This window comes from Botryllus schlosseri, chromosome 8, assembly GCF_051294905.1.
Source record: "Botryllus schlosseri isolate E-star chromosome 8, Bs_hap1, whole genome shotgun sequence".
In the NCBI taxonomy this organism is placed as follows: domain Eukaryota; kingdom Metazoa; phylum Chordata; class Ascidiacea; order Stolidobranchia; family Styelidae; genus Botryllus; species Botryllus schlosseri.
In genome coordinates this window covers 7,135,958-7,150,502 of record NC_137243.1, presented here as the reverse complement: position 1 = coordinate 7,150,502, position 14,545 = coordinate 7,135,958, and the positions used below count along the sequence as shown (strand labels likewise).

Here is a 14,545-nt window from a genome sequence, read left to right as displayed (position 1 = left end):
TGGTCAGATGGTCACGTTAGTTGGGTTGGTAGGTGAATCGCAGGCATAGCGAGAATAATAATTTCGGGGAAAAGAGAGGTCTATATATTTTCGTCTGCACCATTGAGGTGCTTTGACAATTGAGATGCGATAGAAGCTTTAGGTAGGCCTAAGGTGATCTGGTAGGCACCACCATTTTTCTCCATGCTATCCCGGTATGCCGAGCGATTAGCGGGAAAACCACGGTTTCCAATTTGACGTTCAATTTATAGAAATGTTTACAATCTATATTCAATTCTTTGGTCTGTGGGGGCTGGAGATTGAGACCACGACCTACACCGACTAAGAAACCGGACGCTCTACCATTACGCTGTATCGTTCGGAAGAAATTTTGGGTGAATTACAACGCGACGTCACTTATCTATTATATGAGTCATAATTTTTGACGGATTGAATATAGAAAATAATATAAAATTCGGAGGTTCAAATTGTAGATTACTAACCTACGCAATCCGTAGTCAAATGCGCCTTTCACCACGCTGGTCTGCGCCAATGGGTAAGAGCGTCACGGGTTTCTGGGATTTTCGAATATCGTCTTTCGCGCGCCTTTAACATCTCCGCAAGCTAGCGCTATCAGGGTCGCTAATTTGCCAGGTGAGCCACTTGTTGTCTTTGGCAACAATCCACGCGAAACAATTGCGGGAATATAATCCGCGAAGCACAATACGCCCAGCGCTTACCCACAGTGAAGTACTTGTTCTGCAATCCAGTGCAAATAGTATCTCGGGCGAGAGTGTATCCGATCAATCAACGAGTGTCATAATTGCGATGCCGTCGGCTGGTGGTCATCTAGCATGAGGGGTGAGTAGAGCCGCTTTGCATAGAAATCGAGATGCATTTTGTATTATAATCGGTGATTAAAATACATTAGGACTATGCGATGGCGTAAGTTGGAATTATTTGCGTTAAAATTGGTGGTCGACTATTGTATGGGGACGGATAGGCAGATTTGTTGTAGCCTATATTGCGAAGAAAGGGTTTTGTGTGACTAATGTATATATTTCGAAAACCCGTAAGATCGCTTCATGTTCCGAAGCGAGTTTATTAATATCGTTGCCTTATGTGTCTACTGTGCGATGTGCATGCATTTTGTTCACATATGTCTACAAGGTGGATGTCTGATTGAAAGACTTCAACCAGGGATATATAGAACTCTATATATCCCTGACTTCAACAAATCGTTTCGACTTGTTCCTATCTTTCATTCTATCGCAATCTTGTGGTGTTTAAATGATGAAATTAGAATTAAACTGAACTGATAGGTCGCGGCCAACGATGAGAATTCTTGTGGTTAAATTATTCCGTAGTGTTTATTTTACTATACGCATATTCATCTCGAAAATAGCGAGAAGATCAAAATACCAAATAATGGATATATTGAGCTGTTCGGGGTCTCACACACCCTATTCTTCACATACTACTAACCGATGATAAACTGTGTGGCTTGAAACGTATATTATTCTTGTCGCGTAGGAAGCGATTCTATTTTGCCCGATCGGCTGGAGGAGTCACTGTCTTGCGATGACCTGTTCTTGGAATATTTCAACGTATTCCTGACTTTGCCGGTAGGTTGCTATAAGACTTATTTCGTGGAAGAATGTCATTTAATTTCATTTATGCTCTGTATTTTCGACTTAGAAGTCCTGCGACACTTAAAACCTACAGGACAATATTTACTGAGCAACACGTTCACCATCTCGTTTTGAAATGCTTTCCTCGAGATCAAATCAAGATTGTCTCATGATTACCTTAACTGTTCCGTATTATTGCACTTTAACGATCGCAATGTTAGCTAGTTCGTGTTTTCAAGTCATCGAAAAATGAGAATTCGATAAACATATAGTATTGTCGGTGCATATAGGCATTCCTCAGTAGTCAAATATCGTACCCTAATTATTGTGCGCTTAGGGTCTCATAAGCAATGCGGGTGTGGAGAAAGGTCAGTATATACGAAACGTGTTGGTTAAAATTTGGTATCACCATCACGATGACGCCGATGCAAAGCAGGAGATTCGTCAGGTGTTTACCCTGTAGACGATTTTCCATGTTAATTATATGCGCATGATGTAATAACTTTCTGCGGTCGAAGTGAGTCTTTCGTCATGCTCTATCGTTCACGTAGGTTGGGCCTTGCATTCTGTAGATTGGTTCAGTCGTTTTTATCACCTTGAAAGTAGGCTATGTATGTGACCTTTTCACCCAGTGATTTTGTTGTGTAATGGCATATTCGTAATTGGCGGCATACATTATCCATTCAACTCTGCGTATGAACCCTTCAACTCCACGATTTGCTTCACCAACAGTCTTTTCCGCTTCGCCTACGGTACGATCGGCTGACCGGTACCTTTCACGAGATTTCAAAAAGCGGGGCTGTACAAGACTTCGTCGCTGCCTATCAGCGATCCAACTCTCTCGTATCGGAATTTACCAACCCCGACGCTGTGCACGGATTATTTGGGGAACCTCCTTACGGCGCGAAGGATGACGAGAAAGAGCGTGTCCTTGTCTGGGCGCTCAAGAATCGGCTTCCTTTGTTTTATCAGTGAGTTTTATGGAAAAGTCTTCGCCTTCGTTTCGGTGTGCTAGTGTCGGAGATAGGTGGATTGATTAACGTAACGTAGCATAATGAAAAGTCCATGACGAAAAATTGGTATTCTAAGATGAGTAACGTACAATCAATACAATCGATGCTATCAATTTTGGGTGTAATCGGTGTGAAAAAGCCTATAGAAGTGGGCGTGCTACAAATCGGCGGATACGAAACTAAATATAAAGAAAATCGGCCAGGTGTAAATGACCATCATGGTCGAAAAATTCTAGGAATACCGCAAACAACAATAGGTGCTATCAAGTTTTGCGCGAATCGATTATGCTAATACAGAGAAAAAATCGATCTCAGAAAATATAAATACATTGCCTGATTGACAAATTGTTTCGATATCTCTGCAGAAGCAGACTCTACCGGGAATACAAGCTTCTCAAGCTGCTACTCCGCCCGCTAGACTACAGACGAGGTAGCAGCCGCATCCGCGGGTACAGCCGGCTGTCCATGGGCACGACCGCGACCAGCTTCACCCCAGGGGACTCACCCGACGAGGACAACCAGTCGAGCGTCGCATGGACAGACGGACAGACTCTGAAGAAAGTATCCTACCTGCTCGGACCGCTGGAACGGTCCCGTCCCAACAGCAGGACTCTGAGCCTGCCTCCTGACATTGGAAGTGAGATGGACTTTGAGTTACTGTCTGCTTATAGCGCCCGCTGCTACGGTGACTTTTTCCAGAGGTGATCAAAGTAGTTAGCGTTGCTACTCGGGTGGAAGTGGAAGCATAGCTCTATAAATTTCTAATGAAGTACAGATTTCCAAGGCGTGTCAAACTATGTCAAGTAGAAGTAGAAATGAAAAGACTGAAAAGTATTCCAGATTTTGACGAGAGTTCGCTAACATTTGACAGTTGATTGGAACTTGGCTACTTTCCAGGATACACGATGCATCTTAGTGAGGAACTTCAACGACTAGCAACTCTACAAAACAGGCACAATTAGGGTTGCATTTAAAACAAGCGGTTGTTTAAACACCGTTTTAAACAAAAGCCATTTTGAAAAAACATTTTTTTAAAGTTGTATAATTATGCCATAATTGTATAAATGCTTTCCAAAAAACATGTTGTATGAGCCTACGCACAATTACCATCCGATATAGCCGACGCAGATACGATAAGGGATGGTTTGAACCCTCAAAATAGTCGGTTCAACAGCTATAGTATACGTAGATATTTCGTCAAAGGAGCTATATACTCATCTTATATTTTCAATTGTCAATGTCCATGTCCATCCATCATGACGTCACAATTGAATATTCGTGACATTATGGCTTTAAAAAAATAATAAAAACATGTTTTAAACATGTTTGTTTTAAATTGATTTTTGTTTTAAATGCAACCCTGGGTACAATCTTCGAACATATATTCAGCGGCTGCTGCGATGGCTATTTCACGCATGAAAGTGAGACAAATTTATTCCAAAACTATACTTCCTACAATTAAAAATCTAAAGTGTAAAAATTAGTTTTGCCTAAAAACACTGTTCTAGTAGAAGTGTGGGAGTAGTATAAGAACATAGCCACTTGAAAACTTCGAGGCAAAACATATACTTGAGTAGTTCGAAAAAGAAGAAATACCTCGTTACTGACCATCTCTGGCTACAGATTATTTTATTGATCTGTTGCAAAAACCTGACAATATTACTGACCTCTCATTTTTCGCTTGCAGACAGGACGTGGTCGGCTACGGCTTTGTATGATACCTCGGCTACTGAGACAAGCGGTTCCTCGCAGAACGCTGTAGCGTCTTGGCAGAAACGACACTCGAAACAGTACCGGCCCGACAGCGAAGACGAAAATTTCCGACAAAACGACATGGGAGTGTCGGACTCGGGATTAGGCACGACCGCTCTGGATTACGCCACCACTATAGGTACCTGCGTTATTCATTATCACCGGCTGGCTTACTGCTAGCCAGACTTATACTAGCTTTACTGGATTTTCGAAATGAAATAGAAAAAGAATTATTTACTTTTCAAAACTTGCAGCTAAAACTAGAACTAGAACTAACGGCCTTTAAAAATCCGCAACTAACTAACGAAAACACTGCTAACTATAAATTCCATTCCGAAACAACCCATTAATTATTGGAATCGGATCGAATCAGCTGAAATGGAAGGGCTTCACTTTCTATCCCCAAAATCCACCCACTTGCTATGCTACTGTTAGTAGTGATTATTATGAGCTAGCAATCCTGCAAGATCACACATCAGAACACAGGTATCACGATTCACGCCAAAACGAAGACACGTGTTTCTAGTTGTTTGACAACGTATTGTTTTAATGCGGAACTAGAACTAGAACTACTTTTCAAAATACGCAATTTGAACTAGATACTGCTCAAAAAAGAGAAAATAGTTGACCGTCAACAAGATTAGTAGTTTGTACAAGTCTGCTGTACAAGCGAAGCATGGTTTTTCGGGCCGCTGTACTATTTCCTATAATAAATATACCTCAAATAATATATACCGCTTGCGCTTTGGTGAAAAGCGCACAGGAGGAATAAACCTAAAGTTATATAGAATCCGTGAAATTCTCAATATCGGGTTAAATAACGAATTGTTTTTTATTGGAATGCTTTCTAAACTTTGTATAGCACAGTTTTCCGATACCTGTCACCTACAAATGTCATGTTTTGGTAGGCAGGTCCTAGAAGGTCGTGTGCGTTTATATACCGGCATTATTAATCAAGCGACTGTAAATACAAATCCATCGCGCAAGGCATCTGCTCTAGTGTATACAGAATCCCGACAGGTGTTGGGTTAGAGATGTCACCGTTTGTTTGTGTTTTCTACGAGGTAGGGTCATCCTTGGCTGATTGTGCCTTGTTGATGAACTCTACTCATTCAGCGCGGCGCGCCTGGGCTCGACCGTGTAAACACTAAACATATCATTCATTGGTCAACTGTTTTAGTCACAATGCTTCCGACATTCGATGTCGACCACAAAAGCCTCAACTCCGCCCTGTGCCTATTCGCCGGAATCCGAGTGAAACAATACCTCGTCGGGATGCGATACATTACCTACATTATCTAGTATCTGTTTACGGCGGTCGCATTGTGTTTACGTTATTACTGAAGTGGTTTTGCGCGTTGCGAATAACTGATGCTACTATCCGTTGATTGTGGGGGAAAGTGGGAAAGTATGTTCGCACTTAACGCGATCCAATATAGTTTGAAGGGTTTACTGGATTCGGCGACAATATGTGTTACTTTACGTCCCATCGGTGTATGATATGACGCATGCGGAGCATTCTTCGATTCGACATTTACGCTACATGATATGCAATGCGTGTTAAAACTTCACAATAACGGGAATGGATCCAACATTAAGGATATGTGTCAGAATTCATTCTTTTGATACCTGATGCTACGAGATGAGTCTTTGGGACTTACCAGTCGTTCACAAATGCAGGTCGTTGAAGTAGATTTATATGGATAAGTAGAAAATCTTCAACTTTTCAAACTAGAATAGAATTACTGATGCAAAAACTTGGAAAGAAACACAGCAAATATCAAGCTCAGTTCATTTCAAATTTCGTAGTTCATTCTCAGATGCACTGAGATGTCTGCACATCAAGATTAGCTCATTTTGCACTCTACAGTTCTCTTGTAGCATTTTCAGTGATTAGAACTAAAGTTAGAGCATTTCACAAATTGTATTAGAATTAGATTATCGACATTTCGCTCTAATTAGTCTAATTAGCGGAGATGAGCGGATTTGAAATTTCTATGTCCTAATCCAATCCAAATCCGAACCTTCAAATCCAAATCCATATCCTAATCCATAACTTTTTCATATTCAAGTCCATGTCCAATGTCCAATCCTAATCCGATTCCAACTGGAAATTCAGAAAAATACCAATTAATGCAATGGAGGGATTCGAAAATTTTCTTTCACAACCAACGATTCACTTGATTCAAGATAACTTAGTAACCATAAGAACATTAATAACTGATCTGAATAAAGTTTGTCGCCATTCGCCGCACGACATTTCAATCTCCCAGAAAATATGTAAATCCAATCCTAATCCGTTCTGAAAAAAATGTCTAATCCAAATCCGACAAAATTTCACAAATCCTGTTTTTTCAAAACCTAATCCTAATCCATGCTCATCTCTGCTAATTAGACGACCATAGAGTTACATAGTTTTAAGTTTGCTTGGAAGGTCGTATGCGTTGCTACCGCCATTACTAATCGGGTGACCGATGAATCGAAAGAAATTTATTATAAATGACGCGGATGATAATAATATTCTCTTGAATCTATTCCAAAATCATTGTTTACTGAGACACAGCGTATGAAGTTGATATGTCCCATATCTTTTAATCTATTGTCTATCAGCTTGCGATTCGGAGTTTCCTACGGCTTGATCGTAAACCCACACGCATAGGCAATATATTGGATTCGCGTACTGTCCAGAACAAATACAATAGGGCGGGGCAAAATCGAGTACCTGAGTGATTCGATTCTGAATCACGTAATATGCTTCGAGTCGAGTCGAGTAATCGAGTATCACTCATTATGACGTCACAACTGGATGTGATATGTCGAAGTCCAAATATGAACCTTTAATGCCACCACAAAGAACATAATGCCTGTTTTCCATCACATTAAAGATGATTTGGTATTTTTTCGACCATACCGATTTCATTGCACTTCTTAACAATTTTGTTGGATGATGCTGACTTCGGAAATGCGTTATTTCCAGCACCGTTCGTAGTTTTAAACTGTGCCTGGTATGCTGAAACACGGCCAATCAAGGTTTCACGGCTTCCTCAGTGGAAAATAGTATCAAAACTATAATTCTCGTCAGTAAATTAACTTTCAGTTGCGAGGACCGTATAATTTCAGTACTCGAAAAAATCGTCTTTTACTACTCGACTTGAATCATTAAAATTACTACTCGAATCAGATTCGAGTACTCGAATCATTTTGCCCAGCCCTACAAAATACAATGTTATACAAAGCTATAAATGACAAGTGCTACAGCATCTAGATATAGATATTGTGTTGTTGTTTTTTCAGCAATTATTTCGCAATGAATGTACTCATCCTCGCGTGAGGATGTATACATTTTAACTTTCACCAATTTTCTAATCCTCGGTATTCTAATGTCGCATCGAAGCCCAGATCGTAACGGAACTATTCGCAGGTCGATGTTCTCTGCATATTTTGATCATTCTGATATGGCGGGATCACTGATCTTATTGCACGTTCACGTGTACACTATTGTTGACTTTGACGAATCACCCTACGCCATAAATAGACCTCGCGCAAATACTACCGACAGGTTTAATTTTCAAACCAAAACTTTCCCTTCCAAACATGGACCGCCGTTAATCAAATAATTGACCATCTGCTCTTCCACTCAGGCACAAGTGCCAAGACTCGCAATATCGGCACGAGAGCGGACACGCTAGGCGTGGGATCGCGTTGGGAGAGCGAATACAGCACGCGGACGCACACGGCGCTGACAAACGCGTCTTCGTTTCCCGGCAGCGGGCAGCTGTCCGGCACTTCGACTCCCACCATGCACTCGGGTAAGGTTTGATCTTCGTAACACTGACCGTTGCTTTTACTACGGGTTCATCTTACGCTGTGTTGTGCGGTGCATGGTATCCGAACATCTACCAGCTGTGGTCAGTAACGAGGTACTTCTACTACATTTGAATACTCAAGTAGGGTTTGCCTCTTCCCACTGCTTCAGTGATTCCTAAACTGTGTGCCACCACAGATTCTCAAGTGTGCTGCGAATCGTTTTGTAATATTGGAAAAGATAATTTTTCAAAATCAGGCATGCAGGCTAGCATATGCGACTTGAAAGCGATCTGACTGCTTCATAGGTGAATAATAAGCATATGTGACCATTGCAATGGAACCAATCACGGTATTGAGAACGAGTTGGGTATTTGCAATCGTCATAATTAGGCTGCTCTGTGTCGAAGAAAGTCTTTAATTCGTTCTACGCTCCTGATGAATCACCAAATTACTCGACAAAACATGAGCACACCGCCAATACTTCAACGTTCAATGCGGGATTTGTTGTTCTCAACTTTAGATGGGTAGTTAGTCCATTAGTTAGTGCATTTCCATGACTATGTGAACATAGATTTCTTTGTTTTGACTGGAATTAAAAGCTGTATATAGATAGACACTGCTTGGAATTGACGACGAAATGCATGTATATGTTTGTCAACAATGCAGCATCGTGTCAGTCGCTGTTCAGTGTTCAGTCGTATGCTCGCATAAATAAGCATAGCCATCGCATCACTACGATTCTTTTTCAAAGAGAAAGTTTTTTGCAAGTGTAACGCGAGGGTTTTATAATTTTTCGAGTGTGCAACAAGCCAAAAAAGTTAAGGAACCACTGCACTACATACTCAATTCGTTGTGTTAATAGACTATTTCCACTTCATAAGCAACTTTTGGAAGCATGTTTGATTGGGTAAAAAGTAGCTTTCGGATAAATGTTCGGATAAATATGAGTCAAATTGTCGTTACGGTAGCTGAAAATATTTCAATATTCTTCCCATTTGTAGTGACGTTAGTCATTTTGGGTTACCGGTAGTCGCGAAGATACGTCTTGCAATTTCGAAATTAGCCACCTCCGGTTAACTGCTACAGTATGTGACCCCTCGACAGAATATACTTTTTGACACTACTTTTCAGGCTTTTCATTTTCTACTCCCCTTGAAGAAGTCTCGTCATAACTTTGAATTATATTTTAATTTTCAGTACGTGAATGATGCCACGGTGACCAGAGACTTCATTTCACTGCTGAGCAGTCTTATTCACACCTTATTGGCCTATATATATGTTATAACTAGCGACCGTCTGGACTATAAAGACTAAACCGGGATATGTCATGTTTCCAGGGACTCGCTACGAAGGCAAAAGCGCCATGAGAACGGCCGATACGCCCAGCAAACCGCACAGAGCGACAATCATTTTGCCAGGATCAGGAAATAAAACATCAGTGGGGTGAGGATGTTTGTTGCGAAATGTATGACGGTATTTTCCTCGTCTGGAATCCACTTCCAAATCATGCTAATCTAAGTTGTAGCTAATCCAAGCTTACCACTAATGCTATACGCCTACACTAAACTTACCGTAACTAAACTTGATCGTAAAACAGAGTTGCCACATTCCATCGACTGATGTGTAACAGCATTACAGCAACTGTTGATCAGTGAAGAAGTGCATGCCAGAAATTTCATAAAGGCTTGATTAGCGATTGCGCGTGACCTCGATACCACACTGATAGATGGATCGGAATAGTACTTTTCGTAAACATTTGTTTGATGCAGTTTGAACACGGTGGCTTTCTGGGTGCTACCAAAATGTTTTCCTCGCTATCACCGTTAATTTGAGATCACTTCATATTTAGCGCGCATTTAAGTTTCGGGTATCAGCTCAGAGTTACATCAAACGCGTGCATTCATTTAGTTTTGGCTAAAGTCGTATTGGAGATATTGGCGATATTAAGGGATTTTGGGTATGCAATTTTTTTGCAACCAACTTCATTCTATGCTCCCGTGGGTTGAATGTTAAGTTTCTGCCATCAGCTTGAATAACTTTCAGAGTTACGCGCGTATTAGTTTAGTTGTGGCTAAAACCGTTTTTGAGATACTGGCGAAATTGAGGCATTTTGGGTATAAAATTTTTTTGCAACCAGATTTTCACTGTTTCCGTGGGTTGTATGTTAAGTGCGGAACGGGATTCATATTTAATCTCCGTTAATATCTGCCGATAGAATGCCCGACAGTAGCGACGCGACTTCAAAAAACCGGCGCCCGGAAAGCTCCGTCTACGACGCCGACTTCGAGACAATGGCGGACGACGACGACATAGAGGACGTGGACGACTTTCTCGAGTTCGACGACCGCGAGTCTTCTTGCGACGAAACCGAAGTGGAAATAGAATCGATTCAAAAAGTACACCAGATGAAATTGCAGCACATCAAGGACCGCTTGTTGGGCACGGTGAGTTGGTGACTTGCAGAGTGGACAAACCAGTCACCGTTAGTACTGGTATACACTCGTATACATTCTACCGTTTCAACTACAAGTAGAAGTAGCGATTTTAAAGTAAGTAAAACAGTAAGTTTTCTAGGTCTAGTACAGTGATGGAGAAATTGATAGAGAAAAACAATAGTTCATTGTTAGATATAATTATTCGATTTGCTTAGTATACTCTTGACGAAAAGTGTGTGTGTATTTCCACGCGTGTACCACCCCTGATATACGAGTGTAAATATACACTACAGCCATGACAGACGAAACCAGAACCTACCTCAGACTTATACCGCGGTATAAATCGAATACAACATTTTAATCTAAATTATGTATGCACGTATAGGAAGGTATGCAAGTAGGATTTAGAACCACGATATAATTCTGATTTAGGCTCCATTTCCGAGTACCATCCTTTTCGGTCTCTGGGGTGTGAGTACACACTAAGTGCATACTCTGTATCGTCTCATGGTGCGAAAAAAATATAAATATAAATTCAATCGAGCGTATTACGCGGAGGTGGTCAAAGTATTCAGAGTTGGTAAGGTAATTAAGTTTAAGTAAGACTATAACGCCGTAAATTGCGCTCAAATGCAAGTATAATTCGTGATTTACAACTTCCAAGACAACTACTTCAAGCGGAAGTAGAAAATGTAGGTATGGAAAATACCAGGTAAGTCGTTTTAGGGCGGAGATCTTAAAGTTGGACGATCAATAAAGTCGATTATCGTGGTCATCAGGAACAACCCTAGTGTTAAGGAAACCGGTTGATCGCAGCGCAATAAGTTAGTTTTAATCTCACTATTAAACAAACCAGAACAAACTATACAGAACTAGTTATCTGTAAAACTGCGTACACTGCGTACCATTCCTAGGCGCAAATATTTCCGATAATGACCTGGCGATTGTCTCCTAGGTAATGACTTCACTAAACAATCAACGAATTATGTGCCCACCATTGCTGAGCGATATCGATATTCTATAACCGTTTCTTCACTGTACCGAACTGATTACACACTATTTTCATTTCGCGACGGTGATAATTCTACCTATCATAGTCGCAGATTCATTTTCAGCAGGATTCCATTTCATTCAACTAATTGGCAACTGACGGCCAAGAACGCGTTTTCGCATTATGATGCAACAGACAACAACACCAGGGATATCTAGGGATATCTAGATATCCCTGAACAACACTTGATTGAAAACTCGGGACACTTCGAGTAATCATCGCGCGTAATCTTTTCCAACTTTATGTGTCGCGATTAGCAGTTTTTAATCACACGATTAGCATTCTTCCGGTTCAGCAAACTTTATTACTCCGCCTGAAATGCGTCCCGATTAGCTGTTTTTAATCACATGATTAAGATTGCCTAGGATCAATCAACTTTATGATCTCCGCCTTTAAAAAAAGTAGATTCGGTCGAGCGGTGCCTCACATTTAGAAGGTAGTTGGCGGTGGCTATAGCATACTTTCGAACTGGTAAGATATATTTAGCGAATAACGTAAAATTAATAATGCTAGTGCTATCTTCGAAACACGTTTAGTAACCCGCTGAAAATTTCAATACCGCAGAAAGAAGGTATGGACAGCTTTCTAAATTTTATGAGCGAAACCGGTGGGATTGGATTGATATCGTTTTGGATCGACGCGGAGGCGTTCAAGGACGCCTTGGAACGCTCCAGGTGCGTATATGTAGAAGCTGAAAAACTCTTTATTTAGGTGCTATTACAAGTGATAGACTGATCACGAAATAGCGTTGGATGTTCGATTTTTGCAAAACTATAGGCTATTCCAATGTTTAGATACATTTTGAGTTTCAAATTTATGTATTTTTCCAAGTCATTTCTCGTCAAATTTGACATTTTATCTGAACATGGACTTAATTAGGTTCCAGACTTATTTTTGAATCAAACCTTATATTGCGTGGTCATTTTGTCGATGACATATTAGAGTTCTGCAGTACCAATGTTGACTATTTTGACCACATATGGCGATTACTTCGCACATCGAATCTGCCTTTCGACTCTAACTGTCTATGTATACCTGTATCTACATACGCAGTGAACACGACATCGACTCTAGCAAGAATCATGATGACGTAGTGTCAACCGTGTCGGGATGGTCGTCCGCTACGGACGAGGGCACCGTGCTGGCGTGGAGACATCGCTTGTTTCGTGATATTCTAGAGAGACACAAGTTCTCTCTCACAGAGGACGCGAGCGATCAGATACGCGAAGCTCAGGTGAGTCTTATGATGCAGCAAGTGAAGAGGCGGTCAGTAAGGGTGTGCTTCTTCTTGTTCGGAATTCCGTATTGTACAAGCTAAATTAAGTTCCAAGGTAAATTATAACAATACCATGGCCACTAAGACTTTTTACAATAGTAATTTAATAACAATTCTTTTTCGGAATACTGGATTTTTTCTACTTGCGTCACTTACTTAAGTGGTTGCGTTTTCGTACTACTTCAACTACTGCTTGAAAATATTTTAGTCAAAGCTATACTTACTAGGGATGGTGTGAACGTGAGGTTCACGTTCGCGTTCTGTGTGTGAACCTAGGAAATTTAGAGGTTCGCGTTCACAACAGAACCTTGGTAGGTTCTGCACTGTGAACCTTTTTCATATACTACAATTTTCACTTCATTACAACATCGTTGGTTCAAACTTATTGCATTTCAACTGCTGGCCACTCTATATGCATGGCGCTATAGACATAAAAAATCATAACTAAACGAGCATGTACCTTGACAATCTCAAAAGTTTTACTTGCTTTGTTGCAAAAGTTTGCTCGAAATATCCAACTTTCCGTTTGTAAATATTTAATGACTCTCTGCTGCGAGCTTGACCCACAATCACAAAACATCACGATCGAAATAAGCTACGTAGGCCTAGTCAGCGAATGATGCTTATTCCACTAATCAATCTAGCAGGCGTATGCGGGGTCAATCTTTACTTCATATGATGTTACTGGATCATTAAAACCAAATCGGTGCGATTGAGGCGTTGGCTACTGCTGTATAACTAGTTAACGGGGTAATATCGAGAGCAAGTATAGAAACCCGTTTCACACTCTGCTCAATATCAATGTAGCAATACTCAGACGCCGAATACATTTTCCGATCCGTCATACGAAAAAGGTGACTCGAGTCTGACTTGAGTCAAGTCATGACTCGAGTCATCCCAACCCTGCTACAAGGCTATAATCTGCATCTTCCTTGCCCGACGGCATATGCACATCATGTAGCCTACTCATGGTATGCATATACGCAGATCGTGTGTATGTATATCATGAGTCGGTGTGTATGCCGCAAGAACATCAAAGACAAAAATAAACTACGTCCTTTCCTTCCCTTATATTCCCTGGTAAGTCCTCGTCAAAATTGTTGGCAAAGCGACGGAAGATATTGATTTTATGAGATTATTATATCATTTGATTGCCCCAGTTAATACATTTGGCGACGTTTAAAACGTCAATATGTATTTCAGCATTGTGACGTAATGCTGCCCAAATCGTCGCTAGGTATCGTGTACATTAATATAGGCTATCATTTCATTGAAGGATAGGTTGGAATTAGCAATATGACGTCCCGTGACGTCATGAGGTTCACGTTCGTGTTCACACAGAACCTTTCAAAAAGGTTCGCGTTCACACGAACCAGAACCTTTTAGAGGTTCACACCATCCCTATTTACTTACTCTATACATTTTGGATATTGTAAAGTAGAAGCTAGTTCTGTGATATCACATAAAGTGATACATGACTGTAAGACGCTACAAGTAGGTATAATCTACGAAAATACATTCAGTTACCGTATTACGTTAACTTTTCTTGCGTTTCTTATGACATTTCCACTCATGAAAAGGACGCCAGCTCATCACAAACC

The 14,545-nt window shown here is 40.7% G+C and overlaps 1 protein-coding gene across 2 annotated transcripts in view; it reads left to right on the top strand.

Moving 5' to 3' along the window:
• Positions 1-192: 192 nt before the first annotated feature.
• Positions 193-14,545, top strand: part of LOC145444079 (uncharacterized) — a 33,142-nt gene continuing 18,789 nt past the window's right edge. Inside the window, exons 1-11 of one of the 2 annotated variants that reach the window (XM_080321996.1) lie at positions 193-374; positions 750-840; positions 1,513-1,604; positions 2,343-2,581; positions 2,989-3,260; positions 4,311-4,514; positions 8,017-8,184; positions 9,520-9,625; positions 10,398-10,626; positions 12,233-12,342; positions 12,722-12,902. In XM_080321996.1, the coding sequence (XP_080178122.1) occupies positions 834-840; positions 1,513-1,604; positions 2,343-2,581; positions 2,989-3,260; positions 4,311-4,514; positions 8,017-8,184; positions 9,520-9,625; positions 10,398-10,626; positions 12,233-12,342; positions 12,722-12,902 (1,608 nt within the window). In that variant the 5' untranslated portion in view covers positions 193-374; positions 750-833. Of the gene's footprint in view, positions 375-632; positions 841-1,512; positions 1,605-2,342; positions 2,582-2,988; positions 3,261-4,310; positions 4,515-8,016; positions 8,185-9,519; positions 9,626-10,397; positions 10,627-12,232; positions 12,343-12,721; positions 12,903-14,545 lie in introns of those variants that run through there. The other variant, XM_080321995.1, reaches the window with a different exon arrangement.